This window comes from Ptiloglossa arizonensis, chromosome 2, assembly GCF_051014685.1.
Source record: "Ptiloglossa arizonensis isolate GNS036 chromosome 2, iyPtiAriz1_principal, whole genome shotgun sequence".
Lineage (NCBI taxonomy): Eukaryota > Metazoa > Arthropoda > Insecta > Hymenoptera > Colletidae > Ptiloglossa > Ptiloglossa arizonensis.
The window spans coordinates 15,728,807-15,746,109 of NC_135049.1; the positions used below are offsets into that span (position 1 = coordinate 15,728,807).

At 38.9% G+C, this 17,303-nt stretch overlaps 1 protein-coding gene across 2 annotated transcripts in view; it reads right to left on the reverse strand.

The window, feature by feature from the left end:
* LOC143143303 (uncharacterized) overlaps positions 1-17,303 on the reverse strand; it is a 19,835-nt gene continuing 2,532 nt past the window's right edge. For both annotated transcript variants that reach the window (XM_076304404.1, XM_076304405.1), the window contains exons 2-5: positions 15,435-15,882; positions 12,878-13,143; positions 11,149-11,686; positions 1-2,911 (exon numbers count right to left, since the gene is read on the reverse strand). In XM_076304404.1, coding sequence (XP_076160519.1) covers positions 2,499-2,911; positions 11,149-11,686; positions 12,878-13,143; positions 15,435-15,882 — 1,665 coding nt within the window. In that variant the 3' untranslated portion in view covers positions 1-2,498. The remainder of the gene's footprint in view (positions 2,912-11,148; positions 11,687-12,877; positions 13,144-15,434; positions 15,883-17,303) is intronic.

Below are 17,303 nucleotides of genomic sequence, written 5' to 3' on the forward strand. Positions count from 1 at the left end.
TTCGGCTGTAACTTTTATTTTCTAATGTCGTTACACGTATACTGAATGAAATTTAGAGTGTAGTACCTTCAACCCTTTTACATAGTGCAAAAATAGAACCGTTCTATTTTTGAATAAACATTACTGGTAGGAATGTATCGTTGAACTTATCTAAATAAAAACGCATATCGACGTTACGTTTAACGTCGACAGCATTCGCATTTTCGTGTCCAATTACAATTCTTCGAAAGAATGTCAGAATCCTTTAACACGCAAAGTCTCGCAGATCCAGTAAAAAAAAAAAAGAAAAAGAAAAGAAAAGAAACCCGAATCTTTGTAATGTATTCGTTTATTTATTCACTGTGCGCGCTTCTTGCCTTCTTCCTCGAACTTCATCGAAAGAAAAATTAACGAAAGTACGAACTATTTAAACAACGACGAAATGTTTTTCTTCACGGTGTGTTTATTTACAATTCGGTGAATATAGGTGTATTCTTATACGCACATCACGCTAGTCGTATATAAAGTAAAAATAAATTCTTCGATCACCTAACTTATCTAAACGTAAGGAATTGAATACGATGCGAGGAATATGTGTCACGAGTTTGAAGAAAATGTCAGAATACGACTAACATGTATGATACAGTCTTCAATCCTGGTGTTACTAACACGCAGTTTTCATTTTAAATACGTTTTACAATAAAACGTAGCGTAGGTTTACCTCGATTCAATCCTGGTGCAAATTTTTCGTGTGATATGACATTAAATGTGATACCCCAGCCCCCAAGAAGTAAACAATGTAATTCATCCTTCGGGTAATTGAATCTATCACGTAGTAAAGGATGGAAACATACATGTTACATATTTTCGAGTACGTATTTGCAAATAAATTTCATCAAGGAATTAGTCGTAGACTACTGTACTTCTGTAAATAGTTTCTTTCGCGTACAGTAGCGTAAATAGAGTTATAAATTCTATTCCGTTAAAGTTAAAGCTACGATAGATATAATTTTAATATATATATATCTGTGTCACTTTTACGTTTCAGTATAGTAACTATATACAAATATCTCTTACCATCGGCAACAGCAATAATAATTGTAAAACTCTCGTAATAAATTCTCCTTATAAATAGATAAATCTTAAATATCGTTCAATCGATAAAAACTCTTGGAAAAAATTACCTAAAAACGATCAATCTACATAGATATGCGATGTCTTCGACTAATAGGTGGAATACAATCGATAAAAATCAAAGATGCGTATTGCTTTTTACACGAATATCGACGAGTAAAAGCGTTAATTAATGATAGATGAACACGAAGATAGCTTCGATGCCTTTAATACAGACAAGCGAGAATAGGAGCGACGCGATACAGAAGCTCGTGTATGTGAAAGTTCATCGAGAAACTAGACAATTTTTCTTAAAACTATAGGTTCGCGAATAAACATTGCCAACCTCGTTGGTTACGCAAAGGAAACCAGAGCGACCATTGAAACAAGTTAATCGAACAGATACACCGCGATTACTATGAAACATTCACGCAGAAAAATGTATTTAAAACCTATGCAACGTGCCAGCTAAATCTGTATTTTTCAAATGTCCCTTCCAAAAAGGACTTCTTACTTTCATCGACGTTTAACCCTTTGCGATTTCTCGTCTAGAAGAGATCGTTGCAATTGCATAACGAGATATACGTACAGTGTGCTCCACGTATCCTCTCCACCTGAATATATTCGTTGCTTCGAACAATATGCGAAAATGTTAATCGCAAAAGTTGTAAGGTTTAAGTAAGCACATAGTATAGTGCGAATGGTATTTTTCTTTTTATATATATAAATAGAGGTATACAGGAGGTATAGAGATCAATTTTGTTTTTTAAACGAAACGTCCAATTGCACATGCTCGATTTCGATAATATGAAGTATCCCAAATGCAACAGTACCATAGTACATTTGTTCTACAAGAATAAAAAATTGATCAGTTCATTCTGAAAAAGAAAATTGACCTCTACATCTCCTCTACATCTTCACTTATAAAAAAAAAACACCATTCGTACAGTATCGTGTACTCCATTAAAACATACAACTCTCGTAACATTCTCGCGCATCGTTCGAAAGAACGTATCGGAATATACTCGGGTGGACATGATACGCGAGGCCACAGTGCACATTTCAATACTCGGTGATCGATATCGGCGGTTCCATTTTCGCGAAAAATTTCGTGGAAAGACCGTCATAGTTCATAGCCACGGAACCCGATGTAAAATCGTATCGCAAAGGGTTAACGAAACGATATACGATCGCGTCACAGTGACGTTTCGCCTCCCGTTAACGAGTGAAATTTGGAACCGTTCCGGTGCTAAGATTGCGATCCCTTGGCACGCTCTCGTGTGCGGAGACCGCGTGGCCGGGTTCGTCGGGCACGTTCGCTCGACGCCCCGCGGGCGTTCACCGCACGGACCGCACCGATCGGACAGAGCTGGCATGCTAGCACCTGCGGTACCGAATGGATCGATCTATTGTTCCTGTTGCACCTTCAGGAGGACGGTTCTGGTCCCGTCGGAGTCCGAGATGTTGATCTTCAGCTCGTTCGTAAGCGCCTCGAGTTTATCGACCACCTTCTTCTGCCCACCTGGATTTGGCGGGGGCCACACGTCGTCCAACGGTGGCTCGATATACTTCCAACCCGGTTTCGAGATCACCGTTGCCTCCTGTCTTCCGCAAAGCGTCCCTCCGACGTGATCGGACGACGAGACGCATTTCGTGCCCGGTTCTATGTCCATACGAGGACGTTTGTAGAGAGGCGGCTGAATCACCGGGCTGTAATCGTGATCCAGAAGGCCCTCCACTTCCTGCAGCAACTCCTCGCTGTATTGCTGCAGCTCTTCGTCCATCAGCTGCTTCGTGTAGAGTAGCGTTCGGGAACGGCCTGGAATAAAAGCACGGTTACCATGCGTTGCTCGAAAGTAATGTTCTCGCGGTGATCAAATGGAACGCGAAACTGCACGTTCGCAACTATGAAAATCGAAAGTGAACTTCAAGCGGATCGAAGACTCTGGAACGTTCCCGATTCGACGATCGAAATATTTTTCGAGGATGATGTTGTCTACGATTACACGCTCGTTATCGTTTTTATACGACAATTATCTCGGATACAGTGACGGAGTATCGTACAGACGGCCCCGAACTAACGACAAATCTGAAACTTCTTTAGGAGATTGTTTTGGAAAATAGCATCGACCAGAGCCGTTTAAATAATTTATCGATCGTTTTTACCGAGAAAGATTCTATTGCCCAACGATTATTAATCGCGTATTACGATATTTTGTTTTACCAGTGGATATTTGTATAGTTTTGTAACATTGTTTGCTTCTTCTTATCGCAAACGCGAAGAATTGCAAAATTCGTTCCTTGTGTTATTTGTTCGTTGAAATTTCAATAATTTCAAATTCCAAACGAGAGGCTCCGAAAATGTGTAATGTACTATTGTTCAGATAACAGTTACAATGTAGTTAATCGGTATTTGAAGCCACTGTTCGATCGAATCGGTCGGGAGCCCGTGTTTCGTAATCAGAAACGACGAAATTGTTTACGAAGCTTTCCTCGTACACCCGAGCGGATCTGAAGTTCCGCCGTTTGAATTTTAACGAAGTTCAAGGCACATTTCAAGGATCCTGTACGTTCCAAAATCGAGGGATACTCGAGAATTGCGTTAAACAACATAGTCTCGATAAACGGAGCTACTACATTCATTTTTTCATTGGAGATAATTGTAACATTCATTTTACGACCTAAAGAAAAAGGAACAAAATGATCGGTGCAGAGAAAATTCTACAAAAAAAAAAAAAGGAAAAAATGGCTTAGGTGACGTAAATTCGCTAATAATCTCATCGAAGCGCACCGGACCGATACGACTGAGCCGAACCGATGCGACTGGAGCGGGCTTCGTAAGTTTCTTCGAAAGCTGACAATGGTAATTGCATCGAAGAGACAAACACGTTGTACTATAAACTTTCTTCGACCGATTCGATGCGTTAGAAACGCTCAACGAGTCTATAATGCAACCGAATCGATCAGTACTGAAGAAAGGTACAAATCCAAAAGTCACATTTTGGAATATTTAAAAAAAGAATCAGAGCTTTCAACGCTCGTTAAACTCAATGGGGTAGTTCTATGGATTTCAAATACAATTTCGAGATTATTCGAATACGGTTAAATTCGGAGTTGTAGTACGCGTTGACTCATCGATTCAATTATAATCGAGGGAAACAGAACGCGAACGAATTAACATCGTTCTCGGTGTTCATCGTGAAAGTGGTCGAATCAAAGATCGATGGAATGGATCGTCCAGTACAGACGTCGAGAAAGGATCCGAGAGCTTTCTTGTCCTCGTTTAGAAAGTAGCTGAGCAGCTTCTGCTCGATCTCATAGCCTGCTCCGGTTTCACCATACCGGTATAAATATCAATCCCATAGCTATCGGTTTCGAAATATGCTTATCTTTTTATCTACACCTATCGCGAATATCTGATAAAACGTACGCGGTGGTAAATATTTTCTCGACTTATTGCTCGACGAAAAGTAAATTCGACAAATAGATGTAATTTTACTGGCCTTTTGGGAGAGCAATTTTATTTTTTAATAATCCCAACGTTTCGACTCTAATTTTGAGACGTTGGGCAGGAACGAACGACAAATTACAAATGAATACAATCTGGTTACTATGAATCGTCACAAATTCTAAATAAATACAATCTGGTGACTATAAATAGTTACGATAGATTCTAAGTAAATGCAATCTGGTAACTATAAATAGTTACAAATTCTAAGTACGTACAATCTGGTAACTATAAATAGTTACAAATTCTAAGTAAATACAATCTGATAACTATAAGTAGTTACAATAGATTCTAAGTAAATACAATCTGGTAACTATAAATAGTTACAAATTCTAGCTGTATTGTACGTACGTAATACGTACGTACAATCTGGTAACTATAAATATAATAGTTACAAATTCTAAATAAACACAATCTGGTGACTATAAATATTTACAAATTCTAAATAAATACAATCCACTTAAATGCTGAGAAAAATGTCTCGCTGTGTATCATTCAATAGTAAAACATCGATCTATTTAAATACGTGGCCAACTAATCTAGAAAGTGTGTTGTTCGAGATGAAAAACTACGTTCACGAACAAAATAGAACGGAGCCAAGAAATCCCAGACATCTCGCGTAAAAGTTTCCCAACAAGAATGAATTTCAAAACCAATTAGTAAGGAACGAGACAAAATGAGAAAAGCCGGCGTCGACCCAATTATTCCATCGGATATTGCGGAGCGTAGAAAGAAGTACTTGTTATTATTCCGAAAATAAATTTCCTCGATCGGTTTAACTCGTTGATAAACGGTGAAAGCAATTTTGAACAAAAGGTGGAGTTCGATATTTTTCGTCACTTTGAATCGCCGCGTCGTAGAAACGATCGTACACACGAAACGAATCTGTTTTGTAATCTGAAGTATTGCTGATACGAAAGTATCGCGTGTCCCGTTTCTTTCTTTTTTTTTTTTTATGGCGCCATTCAAATACGTTCGAACCGTGGAATTTGCTGCTCGAGCATTGTGGACAAAAATATGCATCGTTTGCATGCAAATTAGAAGAACGAATCACTTTTGCGCGAACAAACGAACTCGAGAAAATGGACGCCGAAGAAATGCACATCGAACGATGCAACGAGAGCACGGAACGCATCTCGACTGGTTCGGTGCAACCGAGGGAACTTTAAATACTTTCGAACTTTGCATTATCATTTAAGACGATATCGGCATTACGAATCGATGGTTGCGTAAAATGTTTCACCCAACGTCACACAATTATCTGGGGTTACCTAATCGCGTCCAAAGATAACGAATATATGTCGACGTGTGTCCATCGTTTTATGCATTTTTCTCGGCTAGCAGCGATACTCGAAGGACGCAAATTGAACGACTATTAATAACAATATTTACCATCGATGTGCCGTGTTATACGAAACCAGGCTTATCAGTTTTTCGTTTGTTGCGATTACGGAGATCTTTTTCCCGTAGTGGAATAAATATACCAATAAAGCTTCGAGGGAACAGAAATTGCAGAGCGTGGCGTCCAACGATAATCATCGAATCCCAACGAACGCGTTTCACGACGAAAGTGATTCGGCGATTGTACAATTTCTCTTCCGAATCAAATGATTTCTCTCTCAGACATCTGTTCGTATCGTCGAAAGAAACTGAGCTTCGTATCGTCTTGCGTATCAGTGTCTTTAAAAACACGCGTATTGCAACCTCATTCCTCGTCGATTGTTTATTCCGTCGTTATGTATTTGTCCGAAGTAACGTTTTGCATAAAAAAAAAAAAAACACGAAGCGCGAGAAAAAGAAAGTGGTTCACCGGTTTGTATTCGATTCTGCGAAAATACAATAATTTACACGGAACAGATTCGTATCGACCATAATATGACGATTGCAGTGTGTTGCACTTTGACTCAAAGTTAATTCGTAACACGATGAAAATAATTATCCGATATTAAGCTACAAAATTCGAGAAGCGAACTTCTTTAAAATCTATACGCGATTTCCAAAGTTTCTTTTACATAGACCGTCGTACTGATAAATCAACAAATTGAAATATTTCACTTACGATCACCGTCTCGTATTTTTACGCAAAGATCATTGTTTCGACGAAACGAAAAGCGCAGATACGTGTGAAAGTTTAAGAAAAAGGTTCGTTTGTGTAATACAAGTGGATACAATTTTTTTAAAACATACTTCGTTAATTTTTCCACGTGTTGCCATTATCATTGGTGCGATCGATTACAAAAAAAAAAAGAAAACTTTCAACCTAATTAATCACTACCATTACGAATAGCAACGTGTTTTCAACCGATGTTATAATAAATCGAAGGGCTTCGGTCTATTTTGTAACAAAGTGAACAAGAAAATATTAATTACCAACGAATACGTGACAAAAATTCTACCGGCACTGTATAAATAGATCATTTTGCATTCAATGTTCCTTCTATACGACACGTTCCAATTATCGTTCAACGAATAACGTTCGTTCAAAAAAATGTTCAGCTCGATTAATCGTTGAAAACGTCCCTACGAGTAGTCCTTGAAAACATCCCTACGAGTAGTCATTGAAAACATCCCTACGAAGTCCTTGAAAACATCCCTACGAGTAGTCCTTGTTGAAATCGACAATTGATTTCCTCGTAATACGAATGAATTCTGTCCCGAGTGTGCATCGAACCAACACGACCTGTTTGCCCGTGTTTCGAAAAAGCATTCTACGAAAAACGTCACTCCATCGGGTGATACCGTACCCAAAATTTCATCGAACGATTTAAAAACGTTCGGCAACGACGTGTATTCGCGTGTTATTTGACCGAAACAACCAGGTACCCAATAAGGAGTTAGAATGTGAAACGTAAGCAAAAGGAGGTTCATCGTTTCATTTTTCACGGCGGTAAAAAAGCCGCTCGACCGTACGAGTGACGAGCGAGGCCAAGACGCAACAAACTGCAGGACGTGAAAGCAAAGCAAAAACGACGTGAAAAAAAAGAGAAGAAAAAGGAAAAGAGACGAAAAGAAAGAAAGAAAGAAATATTTAACAGGGACTATTGCCTTTCACGATCCCATGGGGTTCAATGTTCCAGGCCGGCCTACAATGTTATTAAACCCATTCAACTCGTGTAACCGCTAATATAACGGTTCAAGAAGGTTCGGCAAGCACGCCCGTATCGGTCATCTCAGGATCGCTTCGGACACGTTTTCAATTCCTTCGAACGTGACGTTTTAGCTTAACCCTGGACAGACTTCGGTCTTAACACGAGCTGTTACGTCGAAGACCAAGGTGGGGCTTCGGCAGTCCGGTTACCTTGTCCATAATCTTTGGAAAACGACCTCAACTATTACCTATTTCGCGTGTTACGGATTGTTTACGTTGGGAAATAATATCGACTTAAAGGAATCGTCTTCGTTGGTGAATTACACTTCACGAATATGTTACGATTCTATGAAGTACACGTAAGACGATACTGTGGAGCAATAGAGTTACCTTGTAATTGTTTATTTTAATCTAATCGCAATTCGACCGAAAGGAACCATCTTTCTTGGTAAATTATACCTCGTGAATATTTTACGATTCTATGGAGTATACGTAAGACGATACTGTGGAGCATTAGAGTTACCTTGTAATTATTTACTTTAATCTAATCGGAACTCGATAAAGGTATCCGATACTATGCACTTATCGTGTACTATTCGAGTGTTCCACAAATAGTATTTGCTTTTTACAGCTTTTTGTAGCATCTTTTTAGATGGTTCTTCATCTTTCTTTTTTTTTTTTAAATTTTATTCATTCGTTCGCTCTCGTATTTTATGAAAATCGATCTTTCCGAGGCCATTATCAATTTCTCGAATCAATTCCTTCGATCATCGACCCATCCAGTCTTACGTGAAGCGTAAACGAGGTTTTTGATCTTTATTGTTCTTTTTTCCACAAGTTTCTCCGTTTTTCTAACCGAACATGCTTAAAGAATTATTGGAAAGTAGGTAGGATTATTTATCCCTCGTTAAAGATCGTTACTAGACAGTATTTAATATTATCGTCGATAATTGTCTAATTCGCAATATAATCTCGTATAAATATGTAAATTAAGATAAAGATTTCACGGTACGAACGAGTTACAGTTGGTAACAAAAAAATTTATTTTTTAGCTTTCAGATTTCAGTTATTTCGATTGAAATCTTGTTACGAGAATCGATTATCCTTATCGCACGGTGAGCTACCCGATCTTCGCTCTTACGGAGGCCTTAAATTTACACAAAAAACATAATTGAATATTTGTAACGCTAAGTAACATTTTCTACAAAAAATAATATCACTGCAATTCGTTCGTTCGTTAGTTAAACTTATCTGTAAAGCTTATCTAGCGGATCTTAAATGCGTCATTATTAAATCGTTTAAACAGTCTGATCAAACTAATTACGTACTAATAAATCGTTAATTACCCGTGTGGATTCTATTTAAATGATTTCTAACATCACGTGTGAGGTACGATTTGCGAGATAAGCCTTACCGACGAGTGTAACGCATTCAATGTGACACCAAAAATCGAAAAGGGGTCCCTGATGGTGAAAATAAATTTTTCGATAAAATATAAACACGACCATAGGCATCGTTCACCGTAAGATAAAAAAAATCCTTATATCAAATGTGTTAACCAATAGATTCAAAACGAAAAGCGATAGTATTGCTTTTTGTATACAAAATATTACTTATTATGTAAAAAATCAAAAAATCATTTTTTCTGAAACATCATGGGACGTGGTGTCTTTAAAAAGTGAATAACCTTCTCGAAATTTACGAGAGGCGTTATTTAAAAATCATGTTTAATATCTTTGGATGAAAAACTAAATAGAATCGTCTTTTGTGGTGTCAGGAGACCGAACTGTGACAACCTGAGAGGGAGATAAAATTTGTCCTATATCTTTAAAATTCCACTCGCTTTTGGATACTATTGCTAAATGAAAATATAGAAAGTTATCGAGATAGAGTCAACAATGACGAAATTAATTCTGTGAACGTCTTCGAATTTGGCGACACGCGTTATCTTTCGATTGTAGATTTCAAAGTGTATCACCGGAATGAGATACTATTTCGAATCGTCGAAGAAAGGCAACTTTGGACGAGTCTTAGACCCCTGTTTTCCGCGAAAGTAACGATCGTAACGAAGATAGAGTCGATTGCGCATCGAAAGTGATTATTCTAGAATTAGCAATGATAGCGAGTTCCTTGCATCCCGTTAGAAAACGCGCGTGGCATTCAGCTAACGAGGACGAGGAAAACGCTACGACAGAAAATAATGATGGAAATTCTGCAAGTGACGCATCGTTCGATCAATGGAATTGCAACAGTAAATGCTGCTCTCTAGCCTCGACGTACGAGAAATAGGTTGTTCCGCGAGTCTTTGCGGTTTTCGCGTTTCAAAACGGATCAAATGGAATACAGAAAAAGATACGAGCGATCAGTTATGTCCCGCAACAATTTCCCATCTCCGAACTACTTTCTAAATACCAGTTTTCTGTAATTGAACCATTTTTTCTTCGAAGTACCGTTGCTCCAAAAATATTCTCACTCTAAGAGGGTGAGAGAAAAATGATAAGTTTCTTCGAAATGTGCATAAATAAATATTCAAACGCCGAGAAAGTCACTATCTCTAGTGTTTGAATAAAAAATGTACAAAGGAGCGCCTTTCTCTTGACGTTCTGGGTTCTGCCCTTTCTAAACAGTGCTTGCGCGATCGAGATTACTCCACAAAACTATGTTTCCTCGAAATATGTATAAGTAATAGAATACTCAAAGTCTGAAAATGCCATATAGGATTTGGATGAAAAAATTCACAAAGGAGCACCTTTCTCTTGGTATTCTGGAGACTATCCTTTCTAAACGATGCTTATACGATTACTCAGAAAATTATACGTTTCTTCAAAATGTGTATAAGTAAATACTCAAAGTGTGAAAAAGCCATTGTCTATAGTGTTTGGATAAAAAAATGTACAAATGAACGCCTTTCTCTTAGCGTTCTGAAGTCTCCCCTTTCTAAACGATATTTCCATAACTAAAATTACCTTACTCTACAAAACTATATTTCCTTGAAATATATCTAAGTAAATACTCAAAGTCTGAAAAGGCCATTGTCTAAAAATGCACAAATGAACGCCTTTCTCTTAGCGTTCTGGAGTCTCCCCTTTCTAAACGATATTTCTATAACTAAAATTACCTTACTCTACGAAACTATGTTTCTTCAAAATATATCTAAGTAAATACTCAAAGTCTGAAAAGGCCATTGTCTAAAAATGCACAAATGAACGCCTTTCTCTTAGCGTTCTGGAGTCTCCCCTTTCTAAACGATATTTCCATAACTAAAATTACCTCACTCTACAAAACTGTGCTTCCTCGAAATTTGTACGAACAAACACTAAAAATTTGAAACAGTCATTGTCTGTAGGGTTTGGTCGAAAAAAGGCTGAAAGGAACACCTTTCTCTGGTCGTTTCGGAGCGGCCCCTCTTGAACTAAATTTTCAAGGAAGATTTCACACGTTCGTTGTAAGTTCCACTCACCTGCCAGCGGCGGCATTTTCTCTGGCTGTTCCTGTTCCTGCGTGAGTTCATTGTTGGAATTGGAGTGCGGCCGCAAATTGGGCACGGCGACGAGGGCCAATGAGAGCAGCAAGACCATCAGACAAGTGGCTGGCTGGGCGCTCTTGTTACCCTTCTGCAGCAGCGTGTGCAGCCTCTTGAGCTGTCCAGCCAGGCTCTGATTCTGCGACTGGAGCGCATTGATGCGCTTCAGCAACGTCATGTTCTCCTCGGTGCACTGCTTCACGCGATCCTCGAGCCCGTCCACGTACTCCTTTTTCCGTTTCCGCGAGTCCTGGGCTGATATTTTGTTGCGTATCTTGCGCCTGATCCTCTTCAGCTCGCGTTCCTCGTGTTTCGTCAGCGGATAATGAGTCGGCAACGTTATCCCCTCCTTCTGTAGTAAACGTTTCTCTTCGGCGTTCAACTTCAGCCTCGGATACGGTGAATCCGACTCGGACACCTCGTCGCTGGAATTACGACCCTTCTCGCTACCGGAGTCCTCTTGCTTGATGGTCACCTGGATCGAACAACGAAACGAACCAAATACAGAACATTACAAAATACGTACCGAGCGAACTGCTCGATTAATTCTTTTGCTACGGTGGGTGTATATATACGCCTTCGAAGAATGACCATTCGTGTACGAAGAGCGTATATATACGCTCTGGAAAAGTGGTCGTTGTGGTACGAAGAGCGTATATATACGTTCATACAATATAAACTTTTATTTCATACTTTACACGAGATACTTTCGTTGATCGAGTATTTGGCATCAAAAAATGCCTCGAATGAGGGATAAAAAAAAAATCAAGTTCGAAAATGTGTCGTCTGTAATAAACGCGGAAAAAGACGCGAGTCGAGGTACTATTGTTCACAATGGGATGTTGGATTATGCGTGGTTCCATGCTTTGAACTTTATCATACCGAACTTGATTATTAATATTGTGTTTGGCTTGAAATACTTTAGTAATTTCGTTATATTGTATTTAAAAATATTATACGAGCATTATAATATAGTATATAAAAAAATTAATTATGATTAGAAAGTTTTATATTTTATAAAGTAAAACGATATTATCAAATATAAGAAATATCATTGTGAAATTTAGAGAACAAGAAACAACTTCTACTTCGTAGCATTCTGTACCTCGCAAGTGCTCCGTAGCGAAAGGGTTAACGAATTGGATCTACGTTAGATCTATTGATTTTATCGTGTAACGATACAAGGGACATTTTTCACCGTAGAATCTAACGAAGTGGTATTCTAGAAAGGTTCGATTCAAATTGGGTACATAATACCGACAAACTCGGTTCTAATATAATAAGGAAATTTTCAATGCGTTCGTCAGCACGAAGTCTTCAATATTTTTAAAGAAATCGTATTTATTATTAATCGGTATCGGTTTTAGTTACAGAGAAAAAAATTTTGTTCAATAACGACCGTACTGAAATTCATACGACCATATCGATACAAATAATATTTAACGATCGCGTTGTTTTCCTCGTTTTGATATTCCTTTACTTTTCGAATTCGTAGCTTTATCAAGTAATTAAATTAGAAAGCAGCAGAAGGTAGATGTATGTAGTTAATTAGCAATGCAACGATTAACGGTTACAAGGAGGAAGTTATGTCAGTTCCCCGGTGCTCGTTTAAACTATGTTCAACTGTATTTCGCGTGGCTTCTTCGTAAAAGTTCGGCTCGCTTACCTGAACAGGTTTGTTGATGATATTTGCCTGGTTGATTTTGAAACCTTTTAAATTCCTCGCTTGCGACGCATTGATGATTTTGATGGTTCGCACCTCCTTCATGTCTTTGAGACTTACTGGTAGAAGAATCGATCTTGGGTTACCAGAACCCATTGGCGTAACGCGTATCAATTGTCTGATATTACGTTTCCCGTTGCATGTTATGTTACGGACGTTTATCGTGTTATTATTCTCTTGAGGTGTGACGCGTACCTTCGGTACCTTGTCTAGAACAAGAAGAAACTCTTTTTCACTCGATGTACGTGAAATTTGAACGATTGCTCGTTCCGTAGAAATTCACATTTATCGTTATATCGCGATGCTTAGGTGTCCACTTGAGAGTATCACTTTCGACAGTCGCTATCCAGATCGAGAACTCTTTCAGAGGAACAGATGGGTTCGTCTGCATCATGTTTGCACTTACTCTCGATTCTGTGTCCACTAGAGAGACCAACTCTCGAACGCGACTCTTGAAAGCAAAACTCTTCGATGAACACCAAATATCAATCTCTGTAAGTCTTGTACATATTTTTTTATTACGACGTTTTATTTGTCCATAATTTCGGTCTGCTTCGGTAAATAATCTACAACATAATTGAATAGAAATTATACAAAGAATGCAAAACAGATCACGTGCGTACACTTTTCGATTCAAACATTGGAAATTAAATTACAGAGATTTAATTTTAACTTGCACGAGTTTAATTATAATACAATTAAAATTTTCTCTCCAATATTTGCATTCCTCTTATAATTTGCATACAATTGTGTCGTAGATTGGTACGTGATTTATCGAAGCAAACGCAGATTATTATCGAAAACGTTACAATAATGTTACAAGGCTTGGAGAGGTTTATTAACCAGTAATTAATATCGTTCGGTCATCGATAACTCGCAACTGTTTCAGTTGATTTTCGGTTTGTCTGGCAACGTCACGGTCTTCGTTTTTTCGTGTTCGATGTTCTCTGAAAAATTCATTCGTTCTTTTTCGAAACAGTCACGAGTCACGAATGATCCCACGATACTGGATACACGATCGAAATGTCATTCTATCGCTAAGGTTGAATTACCATTATTCGCAATAACGCATAGATCGATTCCACTTTGAATTCAGTTGTTTCGATAACCTTGACAAATTCGAATAAATATTATCGATCCGTTTGGTTTCAATAGTTGTTCAAACATACACCGGCTGTTCAAATTGTATTTAACTGGCAAATTATCTTCGCAATGCAGAGATATAACGATCGCTTGTTTTATCACGGCGATGTATGCAATCGAATAATAACTATCGTGCGTTTTATAGCCACGGAGCGTATTTCTTCGAGGATATTATTCCTACGTCGCAATAAAGATTCGGATTCATTGACTCAGAGATTCTGAACGTTGCTCGACTAATAAACAACACAGCATCGCGTGAAAATCGTTGAGATGAAACGTGTCGTTGAACATTCGTTGTTTTCATCTTTAAACGCGCAAGAGATGAAAACGCGTTCGCAATGTATCATCGCATATATTTGCAAACATATCGTCGATTTTCTACTTGATAAAAAAAAAAAATAACTGCTGAACTAAAGCTTTGACTCGTAAATATTATTTTCGATAGAATGTAACTAGCTGTTGCAATTTTTGTGAAGAATTCAATCTAGTTCGAATCTGATAAAATTGAATAAAATTGTAGTCGCAACAAGTCGTTTATTGCGTAACGTTTACAATCGACACATTGTAGGCATCTTGAAAACATTCGCGTTAGAACGATCTAAAGTCGCAGAAGATAAGATAATACATCAAACTATAATACTTAACGAGGAATAAAGGATATAAAACGAAACACGTGCGTTTAAGTGTATGAAAAAAGGAAGACGAAATACCTTCAAAGTGCGACACAATTGCAAAATGATGTTAAAATAAAAAAAAAAACATATCTATCGGTAAGAAACATCAAAGTACAACACAATTGCAAAATGATAAAATAAAGTTCCATACATACGAAAGAATGTATCTATCGGTAAGAAACAGAGTACTTTTAACTAACTTTCCCAATGGTCGTTGAAAGAAACAATACGTACAGATTCTATAGATCGTCAAACATTGAAAAACGTGCGATAATGGAAAAATATATAAAACGCTACCTTCACTTGATTATCTTTCGTGACTCTAGTATTGACGCGTTCTAATATGAAAAATACTACTCTAAACCGTATACACATAGTTGTATCACGATAACGTTTTTCAACGATAAACAACTTATTACGATTGCTAACAATTCCATCGAGTTTACTATTACCGCAATCTTCGTCTCTATTAATTTAAACTCGAGATAAACCCGAAATGATCTCAGAGTACAAACTCAATGAAAGTTATTCAAGGGTTCTTATTTTCCCATGTATCTCCGCTAATTTTCACGAATTATCTAGCAAGGACATTGGGTAAATTATGACATAAAGGTCCGGTAAATATCCTGTCCCTGCAAAAGTGGCTAAGAGTGTAGAGAACCGAACGAAAAGTCGATGTTTACCTAACTCGACAACCGGTTGTTCCGTCAGAACAGTGGCTTTTGTGTCCGCCAGGGTGTTATTAGGGTTGACCACCGCCACGAGGGTATGTTCTCCATCCATCTCTTCAGCAACGTCCGTAACAGGTGAGCCAATGTTGGAGCTAACCACCGACCTCACCGGACTGCCCAGGCTGCCCACCGATTGGTTTGGACTGTCCAGGGACTCGAAATCCATGAAATTCTGGGGACTGCTCATTTCGGAGTTGCTGATCTCCACCTGGTCCTCCTCGATCGGTAACAGTGGACTCAGTTGCTGCTCACACGAGAGGCTGAGAGCGCTGGAGAGTCCGCTGTCCGAGGATGATGATGGTATCGTCTCTAGATCGTTCTCGATCAGGTTGAATTGATGGTCCTCGAGTTTGAAAATGGAGTCGAGGAAGTCGTCGGGGTTTGTCGGCCATTCCTCCGCCTTGAAAGGAAAAAAAAAAAACAAAAAAAAATGCAAACGAAGAACGTTAGGTATTATTCGCAAGGATTTCCTTCGAATTACGAAGAGACGGTCGTCTGTTCCCGTCTCGTAAAAGTGCACATTTTTTTGTTAATAAATATTCAAAGAGAACTATAATCAGTGAACATGGAGCGCGATGATAATTTATGTCTGGAAACGCAATCGAGGCTTCCATCTGTGTTATTAGAACGACTACCATCGTTTTATGGGGTTAATACGGGATCGTCCCACTCGGCGAGAAGACTACCATGCGAGCGCCACTCTGACCGAAAGTATTATCAACGATCGCGTTCGTAATGACCGTGCGCGGAAGGAAAAACGTCGGTTGAAAAATAAAAAATTCAATAATAATAATTTTATTCTCTAATTTTTGCCCGACGTGCGCCACGGAGAACCGAAAGTGCACCGTAGTTCGGTTGTATCGACTTTTACTCGTATTCGTTGCCGCTACAATGGACCGATTTCTTTGGCGCACGTTTCGCGCATGGTTTCTCATTTAGAGCGGATTATTGACCTGATGCATCCGCGCTCCGCGCGTCTCTAGCCGCTAGAACGGCTAAAATGATTTTTAAGCCCCCCCCGTTGCGCATCGTACTAATAGTTTCTGTTAATGGTCGTGTGCTCTACTTAGGTATCTGGCTGAAAGTCGGGCTAATCAACTTAGCGAAGCTTGAGAAATGGCCGTTCGAACGACGTTTGTCGCGCGACTCGCGCTAACCGTGCGTTTGGCCAATGTCGGGTAACCTAGTTTTCGGAGAATGGTAAATATAGGCAAGTGGCGCGGAGGACAGGATCGTACGAATTCGGAGAAACGACGCAGTAACCGCTAACGTTCGTTACGATTACGATACACGTGGTCCGGTGATTGTTTACGGTGAAAAAAAAAAAAAAAAATCGAAGCACGAATCGCCGCGTGGCGATCTACGAGAATTTTCGTACGATGTGAAACACGTTCTCTCTGTACACTTTAAATGGACTAAAAATAAATCCGAGCGAACGCAAGACGTTCGTGTATTTACGCGTCCGTTTCGTACTCGTTTTTTCCATGGTTCGAATTCCAGAAATCCGTCTGGTCTATTTCTTTTCCCGTCGCAAATAGAGAGAAAGAAATTTCTCGCTTCGAATATTTTTAGTCCCGATGTTTCCCGCGATTTCTGCGAAATATACGTACGCGTGTACGTATTTTAGGTACAGCCGTGCCGCTTCGCGCGCGATCTTTAATTTTAAAACCTCGCGAACACGCGTTCGAGAATACACAGAATGGGCTGCTCCGCGATTGTTTTCGCGAATTTGTCGCGCGAAACGACAAGAAAAACGCGGGGAGCGGTTTGCGCATCGAGACGATTGGATTCCCAAGCAGAAAAATGAGTCACAATTTTTGA